We start from the raw sequence: 27,175 nt of genomic DNA on the forward strand, positions 1-27,175 counted from the left end.
TATGAAGCAAGTCCTCCCTCCCAACATGTCTTCTCCCCAGTGGATAAAGCTCCAGAGTCTTCACATCATTTTTCCCCATTAGGAATTTCAAATATGACTTAACAACATTTCCTATTCTTTGGAATCCCTTTTATGAAGTCACAAGACCCCAAATTGGATAATAAACTGAGACACACTGAGCAACCGGAGTGGAGAAAGAGAGGAGACTTCCACTTGCATAACCTTGAAACAGGGTGCTATTTTAATAAAGCGGCCTGAGTCACAGCACTTTGTGACCCACTGTGGCCCCGGCCTTCCTATGCTGTCACTGCCTTTCCTTTTCTTATGCTATGAATATCCTCTGACACCTCCAGCCATGGTGAGTCAGGAGGGTTGAAGTGTAAAGGAAGAAGCTGACCTTCTGGGCGAGGCAGGATGGTCAGGACATCTACCATCAGGAACTGGGAGAGAGAGGGCAGAGCAGGCCCAGGGTGGACCATCGAGGAGAAAGAGACCCCTTCCCCCAGCACTCTTGCTTGTGCTCTGGGTCTGACAGTACCAGGGCAGGAGGGAAGGCAGGGAAGGAGATACAGGCTGGAGGCTAGAGCCCTCTGATGTTTAGGTACTAGGAAAGGGCAGTCTGAAGGTTGGAGCACTTGGGCACATCTGTATTAGACCGCATATACTCTAGTTCCCAGAAAAGAAAAGTGAGTTCCAGAAAATTCCATTGCTGTCTTGCTCTTTGGCACTGTCTTATCACCATAATCTCTCTAGTTCTTTCTGTGACTAATATAGTTATTCTGTACCTTATCTTTTCAAACTTCCACCTTGAGGGGAGCCCTGGGAGTGCCCTCTTGGCTCTAAGCCATGCACCCAGAGACTCCACGTTAGCCTGAAACCACCACCTCAATGGGCTCAAGTGGCACCTTAGCCATCGGACTTGCAGTTGCTTCTTTGGAATTTAAGTCGTCTAATGAGGGGGCTAAGTTATGGTTACTGTTGCTGTGATGAAGCACCATGACCAAAAGCAAGCTGGAAAGAAAAGGCTTCTTTAGTCTATGTTTCCACATCATCATCAAAGAAAGTTGGGACAAGAAATAAAGCAGGGCAGGAACCTGGAGGCAGGAGCTGATACAGAGGTCACGGAAGAATGCTCTTTACTGGACTGCTCCTCCTGGTTTGCCAAGCCTACTTTATCATAGGACCCAGGTCCACCACCACTGGGAGCTGGACCTTTCCACACCAATACTAACCAAGAATGTACCATGGGAGGTGGTGGCCTTTAATTGGAGAGGCAGAGGCAGAAAAATATTTATGAGTTTGAGGCCAGCCTGGTCTACAGAACATGTTCCAGAACAGCCAAGACTACACAGAGAAACCTGATATAAATTTTTTTTTAAAATTAAAAGAGAAAGAAAAAGAGCAGAGAAGAGAAGATGAAAGGAGAGGAGAAGGAAAAGGAGAGAAGAGAGGAGAAGAGAGGAAAGGAGGGGAGGGGAGGAAGGGAGGGAAGAAGGGGAGAAGAGGAGAGGACAAGAGAGGAGAAGAGAAGGGAGGGGAGGGGAGGGGAGGGGAGGGGAGGGGAGGGGAGGGGAGGGGAGGGGAGGGGAGGGGAGGGGAGGGGAGGGGAGGGGAGGGGAGAGAAAGCTCTTCATCAAGCTTTCCTGCTTACAGCCCAATCTTCTGGAGGCATCTTCTCAGTTGAGGCTCACTCCTGTCTGATTGCTATAGCTGTGTCAAGTTGACATGAAGCTATGCATTGTGGATACTGAGGCTCACATTCCCTGGCCTGTTTCCTACGCTTTTTTTAGCCTCTCTGCTTAGAGCAATATAACTCAAAACCCAACTCATGGTTTTCTGCCTCTTACTCGTTTATCATCTTTTGCAGTAGACTAGACATGATAGAAAATGGCAGTTGAGGGCCTGGGGAGACAGCTCAACTGGTGAGATGCTTGCTTACAAGCACAGGGATCTGAGTTTGATCCTCAGAACCCATGTTTTAAAACATGCCCAGCAGCCAGGCACAGTGGTGCACACCTGTAATCCCAGCACTCTGGGAGGCAGAGGCAGGTAGATCATTGTGAGTTTGAGGCCTGCTGGCTCTAGAAAGTGAGTCCATGACAGCCAAGGCTACATAGAGAAGCCCTGTCTCAAAAAAACAAGAACAAAAACAAACAAACACACCACGCCCAGCATGGCAGCTGTGAAAGGACAGGCAAGGGAAGTGCTGGAAGAAAGATTTACTAACCAGAGCCAAACAGAAGCAGCAGGAGATGTGCAGCAATAGCTCTCATTTTAATGGGCCTGGAGTTCCAGACTAAAGAGGAAGTCGCGAAGGGCAGAAAATAGATCTGAAAGACAAGGACTAAGAAGGACACACATCTGATGGCCACCTATAGACCAGAGAAACTATTCCCCATGAGGAAGAAATACAATCCAGTCCTATGTGTGGCACCACTGTTAAACCACTGAAAACAGAAGGCCAGAAAAATAAAATTGACAGCAGCAAGAAAACAGCACACTGCATTCAAAGAAATGATTACTCTGCAGACTTACACCCAAGAGATATTTTTTGTTGTATTTAGAAGATAATTGAAATGTCATCTTTAATGCATTGACAAGAAAAACCAAAAGTCCAAATCTGTCACCAACCTAGATTCCTACACCCAGCAGAAATAGCCTTCAGAAACACAGGCCAGTGACAACACCTGGCATGGCATGCATGGTGCTAAACCGCACTAAGAGTCAGGGAAATGATCTCTTCATGCAAACATGAAAAACGATCCCAAGAACTGACAGAAAAAAAAAAAAGAGTTGAGGGGCTAAATATTCAAATCAACAAAAATAAATATAATCACTTAAAGAGCAATGATCAGGTCTCTTAGGGTATCTGGCGTGTCTCGGCCAAAAGCACACTCAAATAAGGGTTTGGGAGGTCAGACGAGGTCAGTGGGCTGAACTCACAGTGCTCTCCTGCTGGGCATGACACAGAAAGGAGCAATTCAAGGCAGACATAATAAGGGAATTGCAATCCTCAAAACTTCTACTCTGTTAGTGTGTGTGTGAGAGTGCACGTGTGTGCAAATGAGTGCAGCCAGAGACTGACACTCAACTCTCTCCACTTATTTTCTGCCACAGGATGTCTTGCTGAGTCTGGAGCCCACTCATTGGCTGGGCTAGCTGGCAAGAGCACTCCAGGGGTACTTCTGTCACTGGCCCACAACATTGGGGTTGTAGATGCCTTGGCCACACCACTCTTGACATGGGTGTTGGGGGTCAAAATAAGGTCCTTCATCGGTGCTGCCAAGCCATCTCCTGAGACCAGGATTTTCTCTCTAAAAGAGTGTCTGCTTTGAAAAAGCATCAATAAGCATTCCATAAACCATGCCCCCCTGAAAAAAAATAATAATAAAGGAATAAGGTATAAAGAATAAGGAATAATGGTTCAAATTTAAAAGAAATAAAGAAAAAGAAAACACTAAGAATGTTGATAATACCACTGACAAACCTCTGAGTAAATCTTCACTAAAGGTGAAGATCATCAAATGACATTTTTAAAGTTGTAGGGAAACACGTACAGCCAACTAGACAGCCACAAGCAGCACTATGGCAGCTTGGTGGCAGAGGGCTTGCCTGGCACACATGAAGCCCGCAGGTTGACTCTATCCGGCATGACACAGGACAAAACCACCTTACCACGTGGGGCTGCGTGAGCAGTAACCAGTGGTGTGATCCTGGGTTCCATCCCAGCACCAAACAAATGATACCAAAAACCTTGCTACTAAAGTTAGTGAAATTAGAAACACACACACACAAATATGAAAAAATACACCATAACAACCCAGAAAGAAGCCAATGTCAATGTGACAAAACTTCAAGGCAAAGTATATTAGTGGTAATAAGGTAGAAATGTTTGATGATGATAATGATGGTCATAAATAAGAGGTTATAACAACCCTAAATTTCTCAATAAATTGATATTTTTAAATTAAAAACTAACAAAATTAAGAGGATAATTGGAAACAATCACAACCAGCTGGAGATGTGAGTGCGCTTGTCTCAGAACCAAAAAAACAGCCAAAGATGACAGTGTATCTTCAAGGACGCGGAGCATTTGAACAACATGGCTGTGCAGCCTCACTTGACTGACAGCCAAAGGACCCTCCATCCGGTGGCATTTGCCAAAATAAAGCCTGTGCTAGGACAGAAAGTGAGTCCCGAACATTTCAAACATTGACATTAAACAGAAGATGTTCTGTGATACAGCGGAGCTAAAGTGGAATCCAGAACAGCATGGCAACTCAGACATGGCCAACGGTTTGGAAAGGAAGCTGTGGACCTGTGAACAAGCCACGGGTCAGACAGAAAGCCATGACAGAAAACTGAAAACAGATTACCTGTGATAATGAAAGGGTGACACAAGATACAGAACCCAAAATGCAGCTCAGTGGCAGAGCATTTGCCTACCACCCATGAAGCCCCAGTTCTGCCCCTAGTAGAGAGAAAGAAAGAAGGAGAGGAGAGAAGAGGAAAGAAAGGAAAAACTATGGCTTACAGCTCAACTGTGCTTAGAGGAAAATTTATAACTTTAAATGTATATCTTATAAAAGACTGAAAATCAATTACCTACTCCCAAACTAGAGAAAGTCAACAAATTAAATTCAAAGGAGAAAAGAAATAAATAATAAATGTGAAAGTAGAAATAAATGCAACAGAACGGAGGGGTAAAAAGATAGGTCATAGAGGGAGAGATTGACTAGGTACCCTATATGTCAGGGTTTCTATTGGGACACACACCATGACCAAAAGCAACTAGGGGAAGAAAGGGTTCATTTCACTTTACAGCTTATATGCCCATTACTGAGGGAGGCCAGGGCAAGAACCCGCAGGTAGGAAGAAAGAAGGGAGAGAAGCCTTGAAAGAACAAGGCTTACTATCTTACTCCTCATGGCTTACACAGCCTACTTTCTTATTCCCGGGGGTTGAATCACCCACAATGGGTTGGACCTTCCCACATCAATCACTAATTACAAAAATATCCTACAGACTTGCCTACAGGCCAACCTTCTGGAAGCATTTTCTCAGCCATGGTTCCCTCTTCTCAGATAACTCTAACTTGTGTCAAGCCGACATAAAACTAGCTAGTACATAGTATAAATGTTAAGATATAAACAATATACATTTCTTAAAAATAAGAATTTGTTAAAATTAACAAAAATATATGAATAATTGTATACACACTTAAAATATTTAATCTGACATTAGACACCTTCCTTCAAAGAAAAATACAGAAGACTTCTTCCATGTCAAATTCTCCCAGATAGTTAAGAAGGAAGCCATTTTCTTATAAGCTTTCCAAAACAAACGGAGAAACAGAAGCTTCATACCTCTTTATGAGACCTCCACAAGCTGCACAGAGAAACCCGATGAGGAAACCCATAAGTAATTACAAGTACTGACAATCACAGACCAATAAATGTCATCGGCATAGAGGTCAGATCACTCATAGAGCAGTAGTCAGTATACTCAAAAAGCGATGCTTCTGACTAAGCGTGGTTGATTCAAGGAAGGCAAAGACTCCATAATCAACACAGTTCTCAATGTTAACAGAAAAAGAAGAGAGGTGTGATTAGAGCAATCCATGCAAAAAAAGTATTTGAATGAAATTCCATACCTTGGTGTACTAGGAAAAGAAGGGGTTTTCTCAGTCTGATAGAGAAGATAAACAATTCCACACACAAAGAATTCTCTTAGTAGTGACTCACTAAAAACTCCTATGAGTTAGGCTGGGAGCAAGACAAGAGTATTCTCACTCACCTCCTCAGCTTAGCATCACTCTAAGGGTCCCAGCTAGTGCTCAAAGGCACAGAAAAAAAAAAAAAAAAAACACATACAAATTGAGCTAGTGAGATGATTCAGCAAAAGAGGCCCTTGCTTCCAAGCTTGACAACCCATGTTCAGCCCTCAGGACTCACATGGTGGGAAGAGAGAGCCAAAAGTTGTCCTTCACATTCCCCCCGTGGTGTAGCATTAGAGCCATTTCACATACACACATAAGTAAATAATAAATAGATAAATGTGGTAACATAAGCTTTTCTAAAGTGTGGAGATAATGAAAGAGAAAGAAAAGCTGTTGTTATCCTTGGGTGGTGTGACGTTCATAGGATTTTCAGATGATGTGGTCAGGCACAACAGTACATTCACGCAATCCATGACTAAGGAAGAGGGAGCAAGAGGATGAAAAGCTTCAGCTTCTTGTGGGGTACACAGCAAGCCTCTGAATCAAAAACGCAGGGCTCATCAGTAGAGAACTTACCTAGCATGCACAGGACCCTAGGTTTGGTCTTGAACAACTCCAAAAGAAAATTTATAAAGCAATTATTTGTACCTGACAAAACAATTACACTCTGGTGTGCTAGTGAGAACTGACTAGAAAAATATCATTATTTACATTAACACTAATAAACATTGGTCGCCTGGAAATGAATCTAAAGATAAGAAAAGCCTCTGCATTGAAATGCATATAAAACTTCTGGGAAAATTAAAATGACATAGATATAGAGATCAAAAATGGTGCATATAGATTAAAAATTCAAGATTCTTGAAAGGTTGGTTTTCAAAAAAAAATGTTGTTGTTGCCTGTTTTCAGGGCAGGGTTTCCCTGTATGTGGCGCTGGCTGTCCTCCAGCTCACTCTGTAGACCAGGCTGGCCTTGAACTCACAAAAGTCTGCATGCCTCTGCCTCCTGAGTGCTGAGATTAAAGGCGTGAACCACCACACCCAGATGGTCTTCCCAGATTTTTAAGAAATATATTTACTTATTTTTATTTTATGTATACGTGTGTATGCCTACATGTACGTCTGCATGTGCCAGTGCCCGAGGAACACAGAAGGGCCATCAGTCTCCGGAGCTGGACTTTCAGGCAGTTGTAAGCAGCCTGATTTGAAAGCAACAAATGAGCCCATCTCCTCAATGTCTCACCTTCCAGCTTTTTAAGAGATTTAATAAAATCCTATTTTAAAAAAAAAATCTTTGTAGGTTTTTCCTACTGTTAAAAATTAGCAGCTATTCTAGAGCCTATATGGATTTGTAAGAATGTAAATAACCCAAAATAATCTTAAAGAAGAAAATACATTGAGGTATGGTGGCACTTATGGGTAATCTTTTGCTGGAGAGGCAGATACAAGAGGATCGATCGGAGGTCTGAGACCAGCCTGGGCTACACACTGAGTTCCAGGCCATCCTTGCCTAAGCAGTGAGACACTGTCCCCAAAAAAATGAAATCAAAGGGAAATGTGAGGTCTTTGTTAGCAGACACCTTCAGGCCTATGAAGGTGCAGTGGTGTCGGCACAAGAAAGACAGTGAGACCAATAGTGCAGACTATGACCGCAGATGTGGACCCCAGCACACGTGACCTTCAATTCCTGACAAAGGAACCCTGTCAGTGGGAACAGGAAGATCTTTTCCAGAAATGGACCTGTTTATTGAAAATTACTAATAAAAGAAAGAACTTTGACATCTTTACAATGACATGCAAAACTTGCAGATGGGCAGCAGCTTGTGTAAAGGTAAAACAATGAAAGTCTATAGATAACAACAAATCTTCATGACTAAGCAAATATTCATGACTAAGCAAATGAGTAAGCAAATGCAGAGGAATTTAATTCCGAACATGGCTGCTCTGGCAAGAGATCACATCTAAAAACCTTCTAGGTCTGTATGAGTCAGCTGGAATGCAAACATGCCTTTAATCCCAGGAGTCAGAGGTAAGCAGAAATCTGAGTTCAAGGCCAGCCTGGGATAAAGCAAGTTTCAGGTAAAGAAAAGCTTAAATCCAGGCCTGATGGTAAACATCTTTAATCCCAGGACCAGGAGACAGAGGTTTACAGATCTTTGAGTTCTAGTCAATGCTGTTCAGGCAGTTCGGTTGACTTAACTCTAGCAATCAGTTCTAATCTTCGGGCTCCTTCTCATTCTCTGGCTCATTTTGTCTTCACCTGTGTCTTAGTTGTTCTCTCTTCAACTTCTCTCTGTAAAACTCTTTCGGTAAAAACTGATTGCTAGAGTTAGTATGAGACCAATCAGAGCAATTCAGTGAGAAATGGAGAGAAGCCAGATTAAATCAGTCAGCTTGAAGAGGAGTTTGAGCCACACAACTGAGTTGAAAGGCACTTACTGCCAAGCCTGATGACCTGCATTCCACCCCTAGGACCCACACGGTGAAGGAGTAAATTAACTCTCGCAAGTTGTCCTCAGGCCTCCATGTGTGTGCCATAACATGTATGACCTACCCCTGACTACTTACATATAAAATAAATGCTAAAGAGAAATCAACAACTAGGAACTTTAATTCATCCAAAATTAAATCGTTGAGAAAACGAAAGGGAGACTAGAGAGAAGACTTGTCTAATAAAGAAATAAAGTGCTTGTTTTACAAGCATGACAACAAGTTTGAGTCCCAGAACCCATGTGAAAAGCCAAGGGTGGAGAGGGTGCTTTTAATCCCAGTGCTGGAGAGGTAGAGAGAGGACGCTCTCTGGGGCTTGCTGGCCAGCCTGCCTAGCCTACTCGGGCAAGTGCTAAGCCAATGAGAGACCTTGCCTCAAAAAAAACAAGGTGGACAGCTACTTCAAATCACCAGATGTTGACTTCTAGCTTCTGTGCATATACATGTACACCTACAAATATGTGCATGCATACATGCACAGACATGTACACACATGTGCTCACACACAGAGTGAATACGCAAGCCACAAATGAAGAGAAGATATTGATGTAAATTTTACCTGGTGAACCCCTACTCCCAAAAGGTGTAGGAACAACTCATATATCATTCAAGAGAAGACAACACTATTTTTAAAACACTCAGAAGACATGAGCAGGCTGCAGAACAGAAAACATATGGTAAGATACTCCACCACGTCTGGATGCCTACATCAGCTCAGCTACTTTAGAAAACTGCATGGCTTTATCTACTAAAGCTGAAATGTACATTTGTCCTGTGACAACACCAGCAGAAATGAGTGCCTGAATCCACTTAAAGACACATGGATGTTCAGAGCACCAATCTTCTTAAAACCCGTAAAAAATGGAAGGGGAAGGCACACTGCCAAAGTCAAAACCATCCACAACATGGTACTAAGGCCAGACAGAGACACTACAAGACACTACAGACCAGCATCTCTTGTGATTACTGATGCAAATACACTCAATGAAATACTAGCAAATAGAATACATAGCATAAGAAAAATGCAGAAAACAGGGTACTCTTCAATGACCAAGCTGGAATAATTACTTGAATGCAAAGATGATAAAGATCAATGTAATTAATATACCACATTACATAAGAAAGAGGAAAAAAATCATGATAGTATTAATTGACAAAGAAGAAAACTCTTGATGAAATTAAAGAGCTTATGATAAAAAAATTAACCAACCCACTCAGAGAATTAGGAATAGAAGAAAATTTCCTCAATATAATAAACAGCACAAGTTTAAAGAATGTGCTAGGGCCTGGTGGTGGGTGGTCCCAGCTTAGACTTGGAGAAAACTGAGCTAAGATGGCATCCCACCCAAAGGAAAAAGATACTTCTTAATCTGCAGGGGTGATAGAGTGAGCTGCACCCTCTTTTAGTGCCAATAGTGAACATACAAGTCCTGAACTATAAGGCACTCAGGAACACAAGGAAAGATATAAACACGGGAATGTACATTCTGCCAATAACTCCAGTTCCTAGTTGAGGTCCAGGAGAAAGCTCTGCTTTCCAACAGCAAGGGCATTTATTTGTTGTTCTAAAGCAGCAAGCCTCTAACAGCTACACTAACAGCGGGTACAGAAAGGGCTTTCCCCTTGGGGTCTGCATGTGCACAGTTGCAACACCACTCTGACAGGATCTGTGTGGAACCAGGCTAGAGCCATGGTGAAAAACAAGTGCTTCAGCAGCACACGAGGCCTTGTGCTGGCCCATATTTCTATGCCCCCTTGGAATCCACTCTTTCTCTAGCACATTCCTCCTTAGAGAGGACCTCGATCAGGGTGCTCTACCCTTGGCTAGCAAATCAGAAGTGCTCCCCCTCCCATCAGGACCTTGGCCTGGTCAGGGATGTCATAGAGGAATGAGAGTCAAGCACTTACTTTCATCATTAGATACATTCCCCAGAGATGTGTGGCTGGAATAGCGTTTGTTCTCACTTTCATTGAGACATCTTTCAATCCAGCTCTCTACAGAAAAAAAAAAAAGTAAGTTAAATCAATCAATCAATCGATCACAGAGCTGCTATTTGTAGGAGACAGGAACATCACCAATACATTAGTTGTACATGACCATGAACTTTCCTACAGGTCAGCCTGGCCCAGAAATGGACCATCCCTATAGCTCAGTGTGCGCCATTGCTGGTGAAAGTCTTTCAGGTAGCTTAGAGGCAACACCACCATTTGCAGACCCACATGAAGATTTCTTGGTTAAAATCTACTACTTCTGGAACATTCGAAGCCCAGAACTACCTGCTAAGGATAATCTTTCTTTACATATGAGATACATTCTTGAGATGTGGTTTGCAAAATAGTTTGATCAGCTGAATTACTGGTGATGCCTTGCAAAGTTATCTGTCAGTAGGAGTATCTTTTCTTCAAATAAAAATGAAACCCAACGGACTTTGGCTCAAGTGGAAGAGGGCAGAGAACCTGGCAGTCACCTCATTTTTTTCAGGTGATTCCCCCAAGCACAGTGAGAGGAGAAATCAAAAGTACCAGAGAATCTATGTAGTACCTTTAAACTCTAAAGGACTGTGGTTTTCTATCTAATTTCAAAAGTTAGTTAAGAGTCCATTTTTAATATAGCATAATGCTTATTCCATTTTCTAGAACACTTCCTTGCTCATCCTATCATTCATTCAACAACATCAGCTACACACATCAATTACCTCCTTTGAACATAACAACATAGTCCAATGCACGTGAAACCAGAGGGAAGAGTTTGAGCACAATGCCACGTTTGCATTTCCTTGGGCTCCATTTCTTTCATAACAACAATTAGATGAAGGAAGAAAACTGCAAACAGCTGAATAGAGTTCAGAAGAATGTGTGAATGTTCTCACCTCAAAGCCCGCCAAGTACTTCAGGATTCTCAAAGTAAGTCACCTCCTCACAGGAACTCACAGTATGTCACCATTCTGATACCTGCTTCCAGAGCAATCTTCAGGCCTTTGTGTTTGCATGTTTCTTAAAAATCAAGCTTGTGCCAAGCTGTTCTATCGGCTGTTTATTATAATTATACTATGTGTCATTGACTGTTTTTGAGCCTTGTCTCCCTAAACAAGTTTCCCAACAAATTCTGTATTCTTTACAGTGTGATTTTATCTAATGTGGCATATGTGGCTCTAGGTTAGGAGTGGCCACACTCTTGGTCATGCAGTTTTAGTCTCTTGATGCTTTCTTTGCCTTCTTTTCCAGTCACTTGAGAAAATCTCGAAATGTAGCCCATTTTGTCCCTGAAGTCACTATGTAACTCATGCTGGTGATCCTCCTGCCTTAGCATCTCATGGTAGGACTGCAGGTACTCACCACCACCCCTGGCTCTCATTACCCTGATAATATGGGGGCTTCTATCTCCAATCTTATTTAGCCTAGTCCTTTCTATGGTAACTTATTTGGTCCTCAAAACTACTGTCAGAAGCAAAGGTTTTTAATCTTGATTTTTCTTAGAAAGCAGCTGGGGCTTAGAGGGAGGCTCAACAACATGAATCCTTGGACTGCCAAAAGCTGGTGGAAAGTCTTTAGTGAGTAGTGTAGGTTAAAAGCTGCATAAAGACGTTGGGAAGGTGAGCATGCTTCACCAAGTGAGAACAAAGTGAGAGCAAGCAGCAGGGAGATGTGTTGGATTCTGTTCTGTTTTATAGTGATGTCTCAACCAACTGCTCTTTTTTTAAAAAGCTGTTTCCAAAATTATAAACAAGTAGGGGAAGATATCCAAGGAGAGGAACAAAGGCCAGCTTGTTAAGAGGATATGGAAATCTGGTGTTTCCAAGCAAACTGGAGGAGCTCAGAAGCTGAAACCACGGACCACAAAGCTCAAAGGCACAGGAAGCCAGCAGCTTATAACTTTCCAAAGCTGGGGTGAGTAAGGTGGGTGTTTGTTATCATATTACATCCCAAAGCAAACGGGTCTCCAGAACCCTTTCCAGCTTTGTCCAGAATATTGCCACTGTGATGTCCTCACTCCTTCTGCCCCAACACAGTTCCCTGGCAGCATCCGTGGCTGACAATGATGGCATCTGTCTCCACCAAACCACATCACCACAAGCAGCATGTGGAGCTAGAAAAATAGCTCGGAAAGGCAAGCACTAGAACCTGAGTCCAGCTACGTGGCACATGCTTATAATCCTGGCAGAGACGGCAGATCTCAGTGGCTTGATGACCAGCAAGCCTCATTTCTATGTGACCTTCAATTCAGCAAGACACCCTGTTTCAAAAACTAAGTGGACAGTTCCTGAGGCATGCTACTTCAAGATGTTCTCTGGTCTCTGTAGGAATGCCACACACATCTGCATCCACACACACGTGACTGTTTCATTCACACAGAGAGAGTGGGGGCGGTCTATTGTTCTGGGCTAGTCCCTGATCCTCAGGTAAGGACACACACCTGACTACTCTCATGTGCATGGCACTTGCATGCACAAATGCACGCACGCACAAACACACACATACACACATATCCTTCTCTCTTTCATGGAGAATTCTTTCTGCCACTTATTGAACTGAACCTAAGTCAGTCCTGATAACCTTGGCAAGGCCTGGCTCAGCCATGAGAACCCCTGCAGTAAGGGGTGTTCTGGAAAACTTGTCCACATTCTAGAAGAGGAGGCGCTTGTTCTCCACACCAGCCCCTGGCCAGGATGTCACAAGTAAGGCAAACATTTTCCTCTCCTGTTCCTGCCTGCTGTGGCTCAGTTCCAGTACCAGAGAGGGATTCAAGTACAGCCCAAGAACAGGGGACAGTAAAAAGGGCCATGAAAAGAAGAGAAGCAACATGTCATCAAGTAACCGAATCTGCCTGCCGTTGCACACCCACAGATCCCTCTGACCCCAAGGCACCCTGTGTGTGTAGCCAGGCTGCTCTCCATTCTGTCCCTGGTAACACACAAATAAAACCAGTCTCTGATACCAAGAAGAGACAGGAAAACGATCGTTGTGTCTCCATTTTTCTGGTCAAAGGTTCCTACTTGTTTCAGCTATTTCTTGGAAGAAATTTCTCCTGCTTTGTTGTCATCCAGATTTCTAAACATCTTCTAGTCAATCAATGTCTTTGTGAACATCTGGCAGTCAACTCAATGGTTCCAGACTGCAGGGTGAATGCTTGGAGTGCCCATGCTTCCGAAAGCCTTGCACTCCAGACTGGGTGGATGGGACAGTTCGGAGGTTGTCATTCTCAATCAGAATGACATATGTGAGACTTTGTACTCATCTACCTTGTTGCTAACAGGATTCAGTAATAAAGGCCAGACTGTGTTGACCACTTATGTGCTCCACACTGTTCAAACTGGCATATGGATCATCATGAGAACCCTATGAACTAGGAACTGTTAAGAGGATGCTTCAGGGCTGGGGACACAACTGTGTAGGTGGAATGCTCTTCTAGGAAAGCACAAGGCCCTGAGTTCAGATCCCAAAACCCATGACTGCATGCTTACCATCCCAGTCATAGGGACACCAAGAAAGAACCCTGGGGCTCAGTGGAGAGCCAGTCTAGCCAATTGGTGAGCTCCAGGTTTAATGAGAGACAGTATCTCAAAAATTAAGGTGGGAGCCAGGCAGTGGTCATGCACTCCTTTAATCCTAACACTCAGGAGGCTGAGGCAGGCAGATCTCTGAGGTCAAGGTCAGCCTGGTGTACAGAGCAAGTTCCAGGGCAGCCAGGGCTACATAGAGAAACCCTGTCTCAAAAAAAAAAAAAAAAAAAAAGAAGGGGGGAACCTCTGGCACACACATCCACCCTCCATCCCCAGAGAGAAAGGAGGAGAATGAAAGAGGGATCAGGGAGAGGGAGGAACAGAACACTTTGAGATAAGAAAGCTAAAAAAGTTAGATGATTGGCCACAGTGACCCAGCTAGTAAAGGACCAGCACCCAAAGGTCGTAACCTTGATGCTCCAAGTGTGAGCTCAGCCCCTTTTCTCCTGCATCCTAAATGGCATCCAGACAACAGGCCAGTGATGCAATCTCAAGCAAAACCTAATCTGTGTCTGAACTTTTGCTAAAAGTTTTCACAATTTTTGATAAATCTGCTTGCCTATTTCTTTGCCAGCCTTTGTCTCGCATGGCAGGCTCGGAGCTCAAGCATTTCAGGAATGGAGTTCATTTGGTTCTTTCTTTGGACTCTCCATTAAAATCAAGCATACAGTGCACAGCCTCGCCTCAGTACATGAAACATTACTGCCATTAGAGGTCAAAGAATGCATAGCATATAAGTAGATCTGTCCACACAGCTGCAGGATTCCCTAATCTTCTTCATCGTGTAGGCTATGAAAAGCACAGCACATCAAAGGCTTTTTTTTTTCCCAACTTAAGAAAGGCAAAATTCAACAAACATCCCTTTTGTGCCTTTTTGATGTAAGAAGCTGTGCTGGAGAGATGCTATGTGTGACAAAAACACAGATAAGACTGGCTTCTACCCTCTGTGACAATGTAAAAGCAAGGCAGATGTTACCTCCTGAATCCCTGAAAATCCTCTCATTTCTGTTCTCCATCTTAAGAAAAAAAGATCTTCAAATTGATTTGACATATGTCAGTGCTTTGCCTGCATGTATGTATATGTATTACATGTGTGTCTGGTGCTCTCAGAAGTTATATCCATAAAACTAGAGTTACTGATGGTTGTGAGCCACCACGTGGGTGCTGGGAACCAAACCCAGGCCCTCTGCAAGAGCAATAAGTGCTCTTAACTGCTGACCTATCTCTCCAGATCTCCCTCCCCCTTTTTAGACAAGGTCTCATGATGTAGCCCAGGTTACATCCTGCCTTCTATCCGCTGGATTCCAGGCCTGTTCCACAATTCCAAGCTTCCACTTTCCCACCTTGAACCTCACTGTTTGCTATGCCCAAGAGATACTGCACACAGTGGGCAAACAGTGCTGGCCATGCTCCTCCCCTACCATGAAGCTCCTACCATGTGGCAAGTGGCATTGTCATACATAGGTCTAAATTAAACCTCAGAGCAATGTTTTCCCCATGTCTTGATATTTCTATTTATAGATATGGGAACTTGATGTGAAAGTTATAAAGTGGAGCCAGCTGTGACCAGCATGGCCACACTGGCACTATTCCAGTACAGAAGGAGCTCGCCACTCACACTTGATGGCTTCCTGCAGTGAAAACCAAGCTTGCAGCAAATGCTTTAAAGGATAGGAGGATGTCTGTGAGTACAGGCTCCCGGACTGCACCACACAGCTGGGCTCACAGCTGAAACAAGGATGCAACTGTACCTGTCCATGAGTCTCACTTCCCAGGACCTTCATGCCTCTCCACTTTGGTTCAAAGACTGGGAAACCCTGATTTCCATACTCTTTCTCCATTTCATACGATGAGACTGAGCGGAGCCATATATAGTATTGTGTTTCCTAGGAGGCTGTGGAAGAGACAGGAAGTTTCCACATCTGGGAGGCAGCATGTTCCAGGCACCCCAAGCTTAAACTTCTGCCTCACAAACACATGTCAATATACTAGGGGGCTGATTAACATGACTCTCAAAAACCAAACATCAATGAAAGCTTTCAGAGCATGCTCGTGGGAACCTGAGATTGTCCTACCTACTTGTTCATTTTACGAGTAACTGCCACTTGCCTCTCTTGTAATTCTAACTGAAGTTATTCAACCCAAACCTAAGTTATCTCGAGTGGCCTTGGGCCTCTAGGCCTATTTATTCATTTTCTGGAATTTATTTGCTTCATCCTTAAAATATAACAATCTTACTAAACAACAAATGTGTTCAATATCCTTTCCCTAAGAGCTAATAGTTGGCTAACCTGTTGGCAGAGATGTCTAATGAAAACAAACAACAAACAAAAAACCTCCACCACCACCACCAACAAAAAAAAAAAAAAAAAAAAAAACAAAAAACAAAAAAACGGTAACTGGAATAAAAGACAGGGAGATCCTCCATCATCAAGACCTTGGGAGATGAGGGACTGAGGCAGAGATGAAGTCGGTGTGGAAACGAGCCTTTCAAGAAGTTAGAATGAGGCAGATCATGTTGATCTTTTGAGGTTCAGGTGGCTGACATGGCATCGAAGGTGATCCAGTCCATACAAGGTAAGAGAGAAGGCAGAAGTGGTCTTGGTGGACTGTAAGGTTTAGAGTTAGAGAGCTTGAGTTCAAGTACCAGCCCTGCCACTCCCCAGCTGGGTGGTGTTGGGAGTCAGTCCTGGCTTCTTGACTCCCTGGGTGCTCCAAAGATGCCCTAAAATAGTAATGGCAAAACACAACCCATTTGGCCTCATGAGCCATTGGAAAATAGGAAAGGCACCATCTCTGAAAACCCAGGAGCTCACTGCTAAGCGATGATAGTCAGTGGGGGTTGTGAAATGTAGCAGTGACTTAAGTGTTCACAAGCCAGTTACCCTGTGTCGCATGCCTCAGAAACCAAGGCAAAGAGTCCACTGGCTCTGACTTGCTGGAAGGAAAGGCAGACAGACAGGGAGAATCCAGTTAAGGAAGCTCGGGTGGTGGCTGAGCTGAACTGTGTCTAACTCTGAAGCTAGCATTGCGATCGATGACACATGGCAAGGAAGCAAGGCCTATAGAGAGAACTACGGCTGCAGTTCAATTTCCATCTCGGCCTGGCTGAGTTTGGCTGGTCCTTCAAGGATTCAGCACCGGTCAGACAAAGAAGGAAAGTGAGGTATTCTAGGCCAGAGGGCTATGGTCAGGGATGAGGGCACAGAGTAGTGAAAGGCCAGGTAGGTTCTGAGAAAGGTGAAAAGGTCGCCAACGCATGACCCATGTACTTGGTAGGACATGTGTGTGGGAGTGCCGTGGGAGCAGCTTGCGAAGACTTGGCTCCCCAGCCTGGGAAGTGTGCAGGCAGCTAGGAAGCAGCAAGGGCTGGCTGTGGGAGCACTCATAGGAAGCTCAGAGCTCTGCTTCTGAAGAACTGGTGACAAGAAGAATGTCTTATGCAATACCTGAGGAAAAAGCTGCCTGACAGAAAGTGTCACCAGGTTTTTAATAGAAGGTGTTATTCATGCTGTCTGTATGAGCAGTCTTTCAGGACACTGTGCTGGAGTTTATTTTAGGAACCCACAACTGTGGAAACACTACATAAAAGGGTTGATATGCCATATGGATGACTGCCAAGGAGGACCTGTATTCAGGTCCCTCCCCCAGAGCCCAGGTCATTACCGGTGGAATGGTGTTGCCATGGCCTGTGTCTGTCACTTCCAGCACCAGGGCATGCTTTCCTCTTGATCATTCTCTCCCAGTCCCTCCTCTCTCGTTCCTGGCTCCACATTGGCGAGGACACACAGGAGAATCTGGACTCTAGGAGGCAGCAGCTGTGGCCTCTCCAAAGGGCTCCTGAGGTCAGTGGTTACCATGGCAACGCCACAGGCCCTAGCCCAGGGGCCCCTGGATTCCATCCAGGAAGGGGCTGTACTACAAAGGCAGCCCCACCCCTTGTTAGCCTTTATTCTTTCCCATGTTCACCAAACATGGATGTTGTACCTACTCTGTGCTAGGCTACAGATCTAGTGAGGAACAAGGCTAATAAAGTCCTGCCTCAGAGGTCCTGTGTCCTACAGTGGAGACAGACCTGAACAGACAAATCGGTTGACTTCAGGGCAGTAGGTGTGGTGAGCAAGAGCCACAGAGAAGGCTAAGGAAGGCCTGGGGTACTGTTTCAGGGACACTAACTGCTGGTCTGAGAAGGTGACATTGGAGAGGGTAGAGGTCCAACACAGGAGTAGGCTTGGAGAGTGAGGAGAATCCAGAAGCCATTGTGATGGGGAAGGAGGAGGCTGGAAGAAAGGACTGGAGCATCTGGGGACGTGGTGGCCCAGGGTAGAACTTCACATCTATCCCTATGTTCTAAGGAGCCATCTAAGCCCTTTCTGCAGCTTTTCTGTGGATAACTTGAACTGCACAGGCTCCAAAAGGGGGCCTATGAAGGAATTTATATTCATCCACCCCATTATTTGCCTGCCAGCTCTCTATAGAGTATCATGTGCCTGGTGTTAGCCATGCAGGACAGACACAATATCTTTATGAAAGATTGCACTTTTTTAGCTCATACAATAAAATATGTAACTCCCTTGTGCCACAGGGGACAAAAAACTCTGCCCTATTTTGGGAGTCTAGAATCTTCTTAGAGGAAGTGATACTAAAGCAACAGCCAAGGGGTTGGCAAGCTAGACACAGGTAAGCCAGGAAAGAGGAATGAACACAGAAAAGAGGGAAGGAAGGGAAGGGTCCCTGGCAGAAGGAACAGCGTGGGCAAAGTCCCTGAAGACAGAACAATACTCAAAAAAATGAACAGGTTGGGCCACAGAGAAGCAAGCAGAAGAATAACATACTTAAGAAATTGACAGGTCCAGGTCGGGCCATTGAGAAAGATACTTGCTGCAAAGCCTGAGGACCCTGATTCAATCCCTGGGACTCACATGATGGAGAGAACATTTTTTTTTCCTGAGACAGGGTTCCTCTGTTGTAGCCTCGGCTGTCCAGGGCTCATTTTGTAGACCAGGCTGGCCTCAAACACACAGTGATCTGCCTGCCTGAGTGCTGGTGTTACAGGAGAGCACAATCATGTCCAGCTGAGAACTAACTCTTGAAAGTTGTTCTGTGATATGGAGTGGGGGGACACTGATGTCTTGCTGGTGGGAGTGTAAGCTGGAACAGCCACTCTGTGCATGAACATGGCCTTCCCTCAGGGAATGGGGACCTACCGCAAGATCCAGCTACACAACTCTTGGGCATATACCCTAAGGACATTTCATCCTAAAACAAAGACGCCTGCGTTCATTTGCTGCTCTATTCAAAATAGCCAGAAATTGGAAACAACCTGGTTGTCTCTCAATATAAGAATGGATAAAGAAAATGTGATGCATTTACACAATGGAATATTACTCAGCTGTTAAATAAAATGACATTATGAAAGTTGCAAGCAAATTGAAGGAACTAGAAAAATCATCCTGCAGTAACCCAGAGCCAGAAAGACAGATGTTGTCTATATTCACATATATATGAATGTTAGCTGTCCAGTAAATGATAACCAAGCTACAGCATAGAAGCATAGGGTAGGGCATAGAGTAAGGACTAGCAGTACAGGTAAGTCGCATTAGGAAAGGGAAATAGAACAGATAACTATGGAGAGATTGGTGGAGCTGAAATGAGAAATGAGTGGGGAAAGGAGAAAGGGTTAAGGGACGGACTACAGGAAGACACAGGTAAAATTAAGGGGCACTTGAAGGGTAGTATGAAAACCTAATGTGGGGCTGGAGAGATGGCTCAGTGGTTAAGAGCACTGTCTGCTCTTCCAAAGGACCAGGGTTCAATTCCCAGCACCCACATGGTAGCTCACAACTGTCTATACCGCCAATTCCAAGGGATCTGACACCTTCACGCTAATGCATGTAAAAATAACATTAAAATAAATTATTAAAAAAAGAAAACCTAATGCAGTAGAAACTTCCTAAAAAATATAGGTGTTCTAAATGAAATCACAGAAAAACAGGGGAGACAGAGTCCCAACTGGCCATCTCTTGTTACCAAGTGAAGCTTCTAGTACTAGTATTGGGTTAAATCTCATTGGGTTATTGGCTAAAGGGGTTCCATGGGAATCCCTAAATAATCTAGGCTATAGCCTAGACAATACGTTGCTCTCCCCAAACTGAAGGCAAAGCCCACTGCTGAAGACAACACCTACACAGCTCACTGACCATGGAGAGGCAGAGTTGGTGCCTACATAGAGCCTTCACCCCGACATTCCAGCATCTTTAGAGTGGGAAGGTACTCTGCAGGCCACCAAAAGAGAAATGTAAACACTGACCAAGCCACAAAACCTTTGATCTACAATCTATCCTGCCTGTAAAATATGCTAGTACAGCAGTGACACAAACCTGTGGGGGTAACTGACCAATATCTGATTTTACTTATGGACTACCCCATGAGATGGAGCCCATATCTGACACTGCTCGGTTAGCCCTCATCAGAGAAGCTTTCTTCTGCAGCAGATGGGAACAAACACAGAGACCCACAGCCAGACAATATGCAGAGACTGGGAGACCTTGGCACACTCATCCCTACTTGGGAGGTCTCCATCAAATCCCTCCTCTCAGAGCTCAGAGAATCCCATGGAAGAGGAGGCAGAAACAGTGTAAGAACCAGAGAGGATGGAGGACACCAAGAAAATGAGGCCCTCTAAATCAACAGGAGCAAAGCTCATATGAACTCACAGAGACCGAGGCAGCCTGTATGGGTCTGCACTGTCCTCTGCATATTTAGTATGGCATACAGTTTAGTGCTTTATAGGATTCCTGAGCGTGTGAGCAAGTGGTTCTCTGATTCTTGTGCTTTCTCTTGGGCTCTTTTCTTTTTGTTGGTTTGTATGGTTCAACTTCAATGCAATAGCTTTTGTTGTATCTTATTATATTTTACTATTATCTCTTAGAAATCTGTTCTTTTTCTAATGAGAGACAGAGAAGGAGCAGATCTGGATGGGAGGAGAGGTGTGGAGGAACTTGGAGGAATAGAGGGAGAAGAAACTGTAATTAGGAGATAGTATGTGAAAAAAGAATCTTTTCAGTAAAAGAAAGAAAAAGAAATTTGTCCTTGGACCTCTATATGTCAAACTTGACATGCATACTAACATACGTGCACACACACACAATAAAATATAATTTTAAAAGTTAACAGGCAGCCACTGCTCACACTCATTCAGGTGCTCACACTCACAGAGGTGCAGAGCCTGCCCTGTCAGGCAGTCTAAGATGCTGTGTGGCCTGCACACACCCATACCTGGCTCTGGAATCACTGCTTGCTAAGGAGCTTTCAATGTTTTTTTAGAAGAGAGGGAGAAAGACAAAGTGCTTGGGGACATCTCGCAATGCCTAAATGCCACCTTAAGAGAGGAAACCAGGGGAAAGGGAGCTGTGGAGTAGGGTGACTATGACCAGGGCACTTTCGATGCTGAGAAGCTTTACTACGGCAAACTGAGACTTCACTGTCCCCACAGCAGAGCCAACTGCACTAATCTATTGTGCATGTCCAACATCTTGACATTAAGACAGGGTCTCCACAGCTGTGCGACTTCTTCTTATCCTCCCAAATAAAACTGAAAAAAATTCATAATGTTTCATGTTTACAATTTTGTGTTAGGTCATTCTTAACTATCCTCTGCCATATGAAGCCTCACAGGACAGATGTGGTGAGAAAGGAAGGAAGGGCTAGATAAGAAAAGAAAAGAACCTGTTTCTTTTTAAAAACCTGTTTTAAAATTGCCTGTTTAAAGTCCCATCACTACGGCAGTCAAATACGGGGAACTCCAAGTGGCGCTGAGAAGAGTCTGCTGGGATGTGGACTCTGAGTGTAACCCTTTACCAACGCATCATCCCAGCATTGCCATGCCCATAGTCACATGACCAGTATGCCCCTCAGTGAGATTTGAACCTGGCCCTTGCTAACCAAACAGTGGCCAAGCATGATGTTTTCTTCTATTTCAGGAAATCTCTGTACAAAACTCTAAAGCAGGCAGAGAGATTCAGTAAGATCATTATTTGCGTGGTGCAAGAATTAATAAGGAAATCTTCGTTTCCCAAGATGCACCAGGGATATTTGTTCAGTTACTAACCCACAAAAATGCCCAGAGACCAGATCACAGAAAGACTCCACCTCCTGTTGGGGTAGGTTCAATGTCAAGACAAAGCTCTACTTTATAAACAGAGGGTCGCATGAGGGTTAAACAACCACAGATTTAGCCTGTATCGATTTCTGTATCGATTCTTTTAGCCTCTTTTCTGGAGGAATATCTACCACTACCCAACACCACGAGATTTAAAACGTTCCAGTATCTGTGATTTAACCTTGCTAAAACTCATAGAGAGGATTATCAGACTCTTGGCATTCTTTGAGTGCTTTTTTTTTTTTTTAAATAAGTCTAAATTTCTTCTCCATCCCTCTTAGGTGATACTCATTGCCCTGAAACCCAGGCCATAGGCCCCAAGTAGACAGGCCATCAACAAACAGAACCCATTCCTGGGCAAAATGCTTCCTTCTTTCCTGCTCATCTACTATGGATGCCATGGTTTTGTTGCTGCTGTGGTTGTTGTTTGTTCTTTTGGAGACAAGGCTTTTCTGTGTAACCCTAGTTGTCCTGGAACTCTCTCTGTAGATCAGGTTGGTCTGGAACAGGTAGAGATCTGCCTGTCTGTGTCCTCTGAGTGCTAGGCGTTAAGGCTCTATTCTTCATATCCATCCCTGGGTCACTGGTTCCTAGTGTACAATCAAGGTTCAGGTCTACCCTGAGTGCCTGGCTCTTTCCTTTCTGCTGTGTCATTTCTGCAGACACCCCCCACCCTAGCAGAAGACTAAGAGTTGGTGGGACTCCAGTCTTACCACTTCCTACCTGGTTGAAGGACTGGAGAGAAATGAAGTTCCCTAAACCTTGGTTTAGGTTTCCTAAACCTTGGTGTCCCCTCCTGTAAAACGCTGATCTGCTTATATCTTGTGAGTTAAGAGAACAAATGCAGAGCGGGTGCTTTGCACAACAGCCTTTGCACAGCCAAGGCTCTGAGCAAGTTCTAGAACAAAACAATGGAATCACCATTACAATTCCCAGTGTTTAAAGACAGCTGCCCCTTTCTTGCTCATTTCCTTTCTTTTTTCCTCTTTCCCTCCCTCCTTCTTGCTTCCTTCCTCCTTTCCTCCTTTCCTTCTCTTTGTGTATGTGTGTACATGTGTGAGAGGGAAAGAGAGAGACAATGTAGCAGTTAAGAGTGAGGACTGTGAAGCCAAACCACTAAGTTCAAGTCTGACTTTCTCATTCTGTCACCTGGCTAAGACACCCAACAACATCTTCATCTGCAAAATAGGCCTCATATGCAAAAAGGCCTCCTGGAGTGTGAGTGGGAAAAATTAGGTAAAACAAGGCATAGAAAGTGCTTCACTGTCGTGATCCTCATGGATTATCCAGCTGAGGTACCCTCTTTGATCCCCTGCTGTCATTTTCCCTATTGGGTCCTTGGATCTCTTGCTATTCTGAAAAGAGCACAGCCTCCCATACCAGGAAAACACCAATTCTAACCCTTCCCTTACAATTGATGAGAGAATCTCTGTGGCCACAGGCAAATTATTGAATTTCCTGGGCCTTGGCCTGCCTCAGCACAGGTAGTAGCAAGCCCTGGGGAAGGCATGAGGGTGGAGGGAAGATGTTTCAGGTCAGTGCCTACAAGGCAAGGACCCTCTCTTTAGACCTCTGTGGCTGCTTCTCCAGAGAACCAGGGTTCAATTCCCTGCACATGGGATGGATGGCTTACAATGGCCTGTGATTCCAGTTCCAAGATATCAAAATCATCTTCCGGTCTCTGCAGGATCTTGCATGCAAGTTATAAACAAACTCATACAGGCAAACATACACATAATTAATAAACAAATCATTAAAAAAAAACACATTGCTGTCACAACATTCGGACACTAACTGGCCATGTAAGTTGACATGTGACTGAAGTCCTGTGAACCTCAGTGTCAAATGGTAATGACGGCCTGCGCAGGTCACAGATTTACCGGGTAACATCACCAAAGACCAAACACAGTAAGAAAACAAAAAACAGACTCTAAAACTTTTGTTCGCTTCTATCTGGTCCTGGGGGCAGCATGAGGGAAATCACCACAGGACTACCAGGAAAAAGTGAATGACACTATTTAGTAATCATTGACAGTGTGCCAGGTCCTGTGAGGGTCCTTTCACGCGTTCCTTCAGCTATCCTCACAGTCTCCTGTAAAACAGATACTTCAGCAGCCCACTCATTCTTTCCTGATGAAACCAGTTGCCACCACTCTAAGGTACTCAGAGTCAGCCATGCCTGTTCTGTGATTACACACTTAAAGTGTAGTTTAACAGCAAGGTGTTTTATACAGAACCTCTTGCATGTGAACCCTCCTCTAACGTAAATAACTATGACACTCTGAATGGTGTCAAATTCACCAATGCAGGTGAGGAGCCGTGACCCAGCAGTGAGTGCTGGGTTGAGCTCAGAAGCTCCCAGAATGATCTGAATGCAAGGCTCTCTCTCTCTCTCTCATATATATATATGAAAGTGCTCCCGCAGGAAGGACCTCTTGTGAGCATCCTTAGCCAGATGGTTGTGGCCAGCACCAGGTCATAGCGTCCATGAGCAGACAGGACCCCATGACAGCATACCCCAAAGAATTGCAGCTTGAGCTACTTTCTTCCACCAGAACTTGATCTTCAAAGACTCTACATTTAAGTATGAGAGCTATAATGTGCACATCAACATCTTCCTTCCATTTATAGTCATTTATAGGTATTAGTAGGTGAAGGGTGCAGCCTGCCTTTGAAATTGGGGAAGATATGTTAAGATACTGTCTGGACAGTGGTGGTTAGGCCTAGGTGTGTTACCTAGATCCTCTGATTCTCAGCCTCCTCATCTGTGAAATGGGCATAAATAATGCCATGAGTTTCATGAGATTACTAAGTAGGGTGTTGTGCATAAGTAGGGTATTGGCATAGTGTTGGGAAAAAATTTTGATGCACTATTTAATTTCAAAAAGAGGCTCACTCAAAGAAGAGGAAACTGACAATTTTGAAAATATCTAGTCACTTTGCAATCAGTTGCCAAAAGGGTTTCAACCTAGTTGTCTTCTTGCCTCTCCTCCTCCCTCTCTCCTACCCTGCTTCCCTCCCTCACCTCCGTTTCCTTCTCCCTTCCTCCTTTCATATGTCCTTCCTCTGTATCTATAGAGGTCCATATATGTCACACAGAGACGTCCTTTCTTTTTAGGAATCTCAGTGCCAGGAACTTTGACTAGATCCCAGAACCCACAGGATGTCTCAAACCAAGCCTGCCACCTGGCTTGAGCTCTCTGCTGCAAGTGCTGCACATGCTGCCAGGGCTTCCTGGGTACATGCAGCTGGCACTCTCCTTACACAGTAACCCCCCTCCTCTGTGTCTGCAGGACAGCCAGGGACAAGAGAATGTCCTGCAGCCTGGGACCCAGTGGACCCCAGGGAGGCACAGCAACCATTTCTTCAATCACAGCAAAGTTTTTAGACTTTCAAACAGAACCTTGGTTAGAGGAAAGGCTTTCCTTCCTTCCTTCCTTCCTTCCTTCCTTCCTTCCTTCCTTCCTTCCTTCCTTCCTTCCTTCCTCCCTCCCTCCCTCCCTCCCTCCTTCCCTCCCTTCCTTCCTTTCTTCCTTCCTACCTTCTCCTCCTTCTCTCCTCCTTCCCTCCTCCTTCTCCTCCCCTGCCCCCTTCTTCTATAAAAGCCTGGCATTTGTAGAAAGGTCCCCTTCCCAAACAGCAGCAGCTTCACAAACTCTGCCTACTGAGTTGAAAATGGAAGTTCAACAGGATGAAGGACCCTCTCACAGCAGCCACTCAGCCCTCCAGAAACCACCCTTGCATTCTTCTGGTTTGGGGGTTCTAACTGAAAGCTCCCAGCCTTCTGATTTCCTTCCTTGCAAACTCCCAGAGCTTTCCCAGCCAGATGTATGTTTGTTCTACACTGCCAAAGCATGCCTTATGGAGAAACTTTTGTGCTTTTTATTTTCTGTTTGACAAGAGTCGATAAGTAAATAGACAAAACTCTTAAAAACAGAAAATTTACCCCAAATACTCTCGTCACCTAAGGACATGAGATGATACGATTTTCTTTGCTTGCTTTCTTTTCTTTTTCTTTCTTCTTTTTTTTTTTTTTTTTTTTAAGAACTTTATGCAAACACTCTAATTCTTCCTTCAGCCTAGGCCAGTGGTTTTCAACCTTCCTAATGTTGTGACCCTTTTATACAGTTCCTCGTGTTATGGTGACCTCAATCGCAAAATTATTTCATTGCTTCTTCATAATTGTAATTTTGCTGCTGTTATAAATTGTAATGTAATTATCCGTGTTTTCTTAGGTGACCCCTATGAAAAGGTCATTTGACCCACAAAAGGGTCAAACCTACAGACTGAGAACCCATTGGCCAATATTACTGCCTGCAGAACTGAACACTGCACCGTAAACTTGGGGAAATGTTTAATCAATCATTCCGTCATTCTTTGAATGTGTAACATGTGTCCAATTCTGGAGATATGTGAAATCCTAATTACTCCAGAAGGAACTTGACTCCCTCGTGAACACTTAGGCTCAGCACATAAACTACAACCAGGCTAAATGCATGAGCACTCCACATTTTGACTAATTGTCCTGAAAAAGGTAACACGGAATTCAAAAAAGTAATCACTTTTAAAGTTACAAATTCTATTAATTGTATCATCCAAGGAAACACTTCCTCTTTCTAACATAACACACAGTGATTTTACAGACACATCTGCAGGATGCAAAACAAATTCATTGACATAATTTTCTCAACAAGATGCATTCGTGCTTCAGAATTAGATGCTAGCTTGAAGATGTAATTAATAGTTACTAATTATTCCTTATCTGAATGACCTTGCCCAAGGTCAGCTGCAATACTCAGCTGGTGTTGCATTTCCCGCTGTGATGTTCTCAGGCATCAAAGCTGATGAAGTGCTAGTTCCCTTCCCATATTAAGTAAATACCTGCCGTATTCAGCAGTCTCAGGGATACATTTAAAAAATGCTGGCCATTAGCACAGCTATGTGGTTAGAAGACAGGACTAACTAACTAACTAACTAACTAACTAACTATCTAACCTTCACTGTGTTGCAAACTATCCCCAAAGCTTTCTTGTCTCTTTAAATTAATATGAATGCAACATAAACCAGTGTTTCTAGATTCCTTGCTTGATAATTATTGGTGGTGCACAGGCAGATCACACTTTGAGGTTATATTGAGGGTTAAATAACCACAAAATTACAGCCCAGGCACACAGTTTAAAGAATCCATGCCATTGGCTCTAGCGAAGTGGCTCATGGTTAAGAGCATAAGCTGCTCTCACAGAGGACCCAGGTTCAATTCCCAGCACCCACATGAGGGCTCACAACTGCCTGTAACTCCAGTTCA

General features: G+C 44.1%; 1 protein-coding gene across 4 annotated transcripts in view; it reads right to left on the reverse strand.

Annotated features, from left to right (window-relative positions):
* Window positions 1-27,175, reverse strand: part of Rfx4 (regulatory factor X4) — a 153,553-nt gene that overhangs the window by 115,685 nt on the left and 10,693 nt on the right. For all 4 annotated transcript variants that reach the window (XM_060377831.1, XM_060377830.1, XM_060377833.1 and 1 more), the window contains exon 2: window positions 10,117-10,203. In XM_060377831.1, coding sequence (XP_060233814.1) covers window positions 10,117-10,203 — 87 coding nt within the window. The remainder of the gene's footprint in view (window positions 1-10,116; window positions 10,204-27,175) is intronic.

The sequence above is a fragment of the Meriones unguiculatus genome, chromosome 2 (genome assembly GCF_030254825.1).
Source record: "Meriones unguiculatus strain TT.TT164.6M chromosome 2, Bangor_MerUng_6.1, whole genome shotgun sequence".
In the NCBI taxonomy this organism is placed as follows: Eukaryota; Metazoa; Chordata; class Mammalia; order Rodentia; family Muridae; genus Meriones; species Meriones unguiculatus.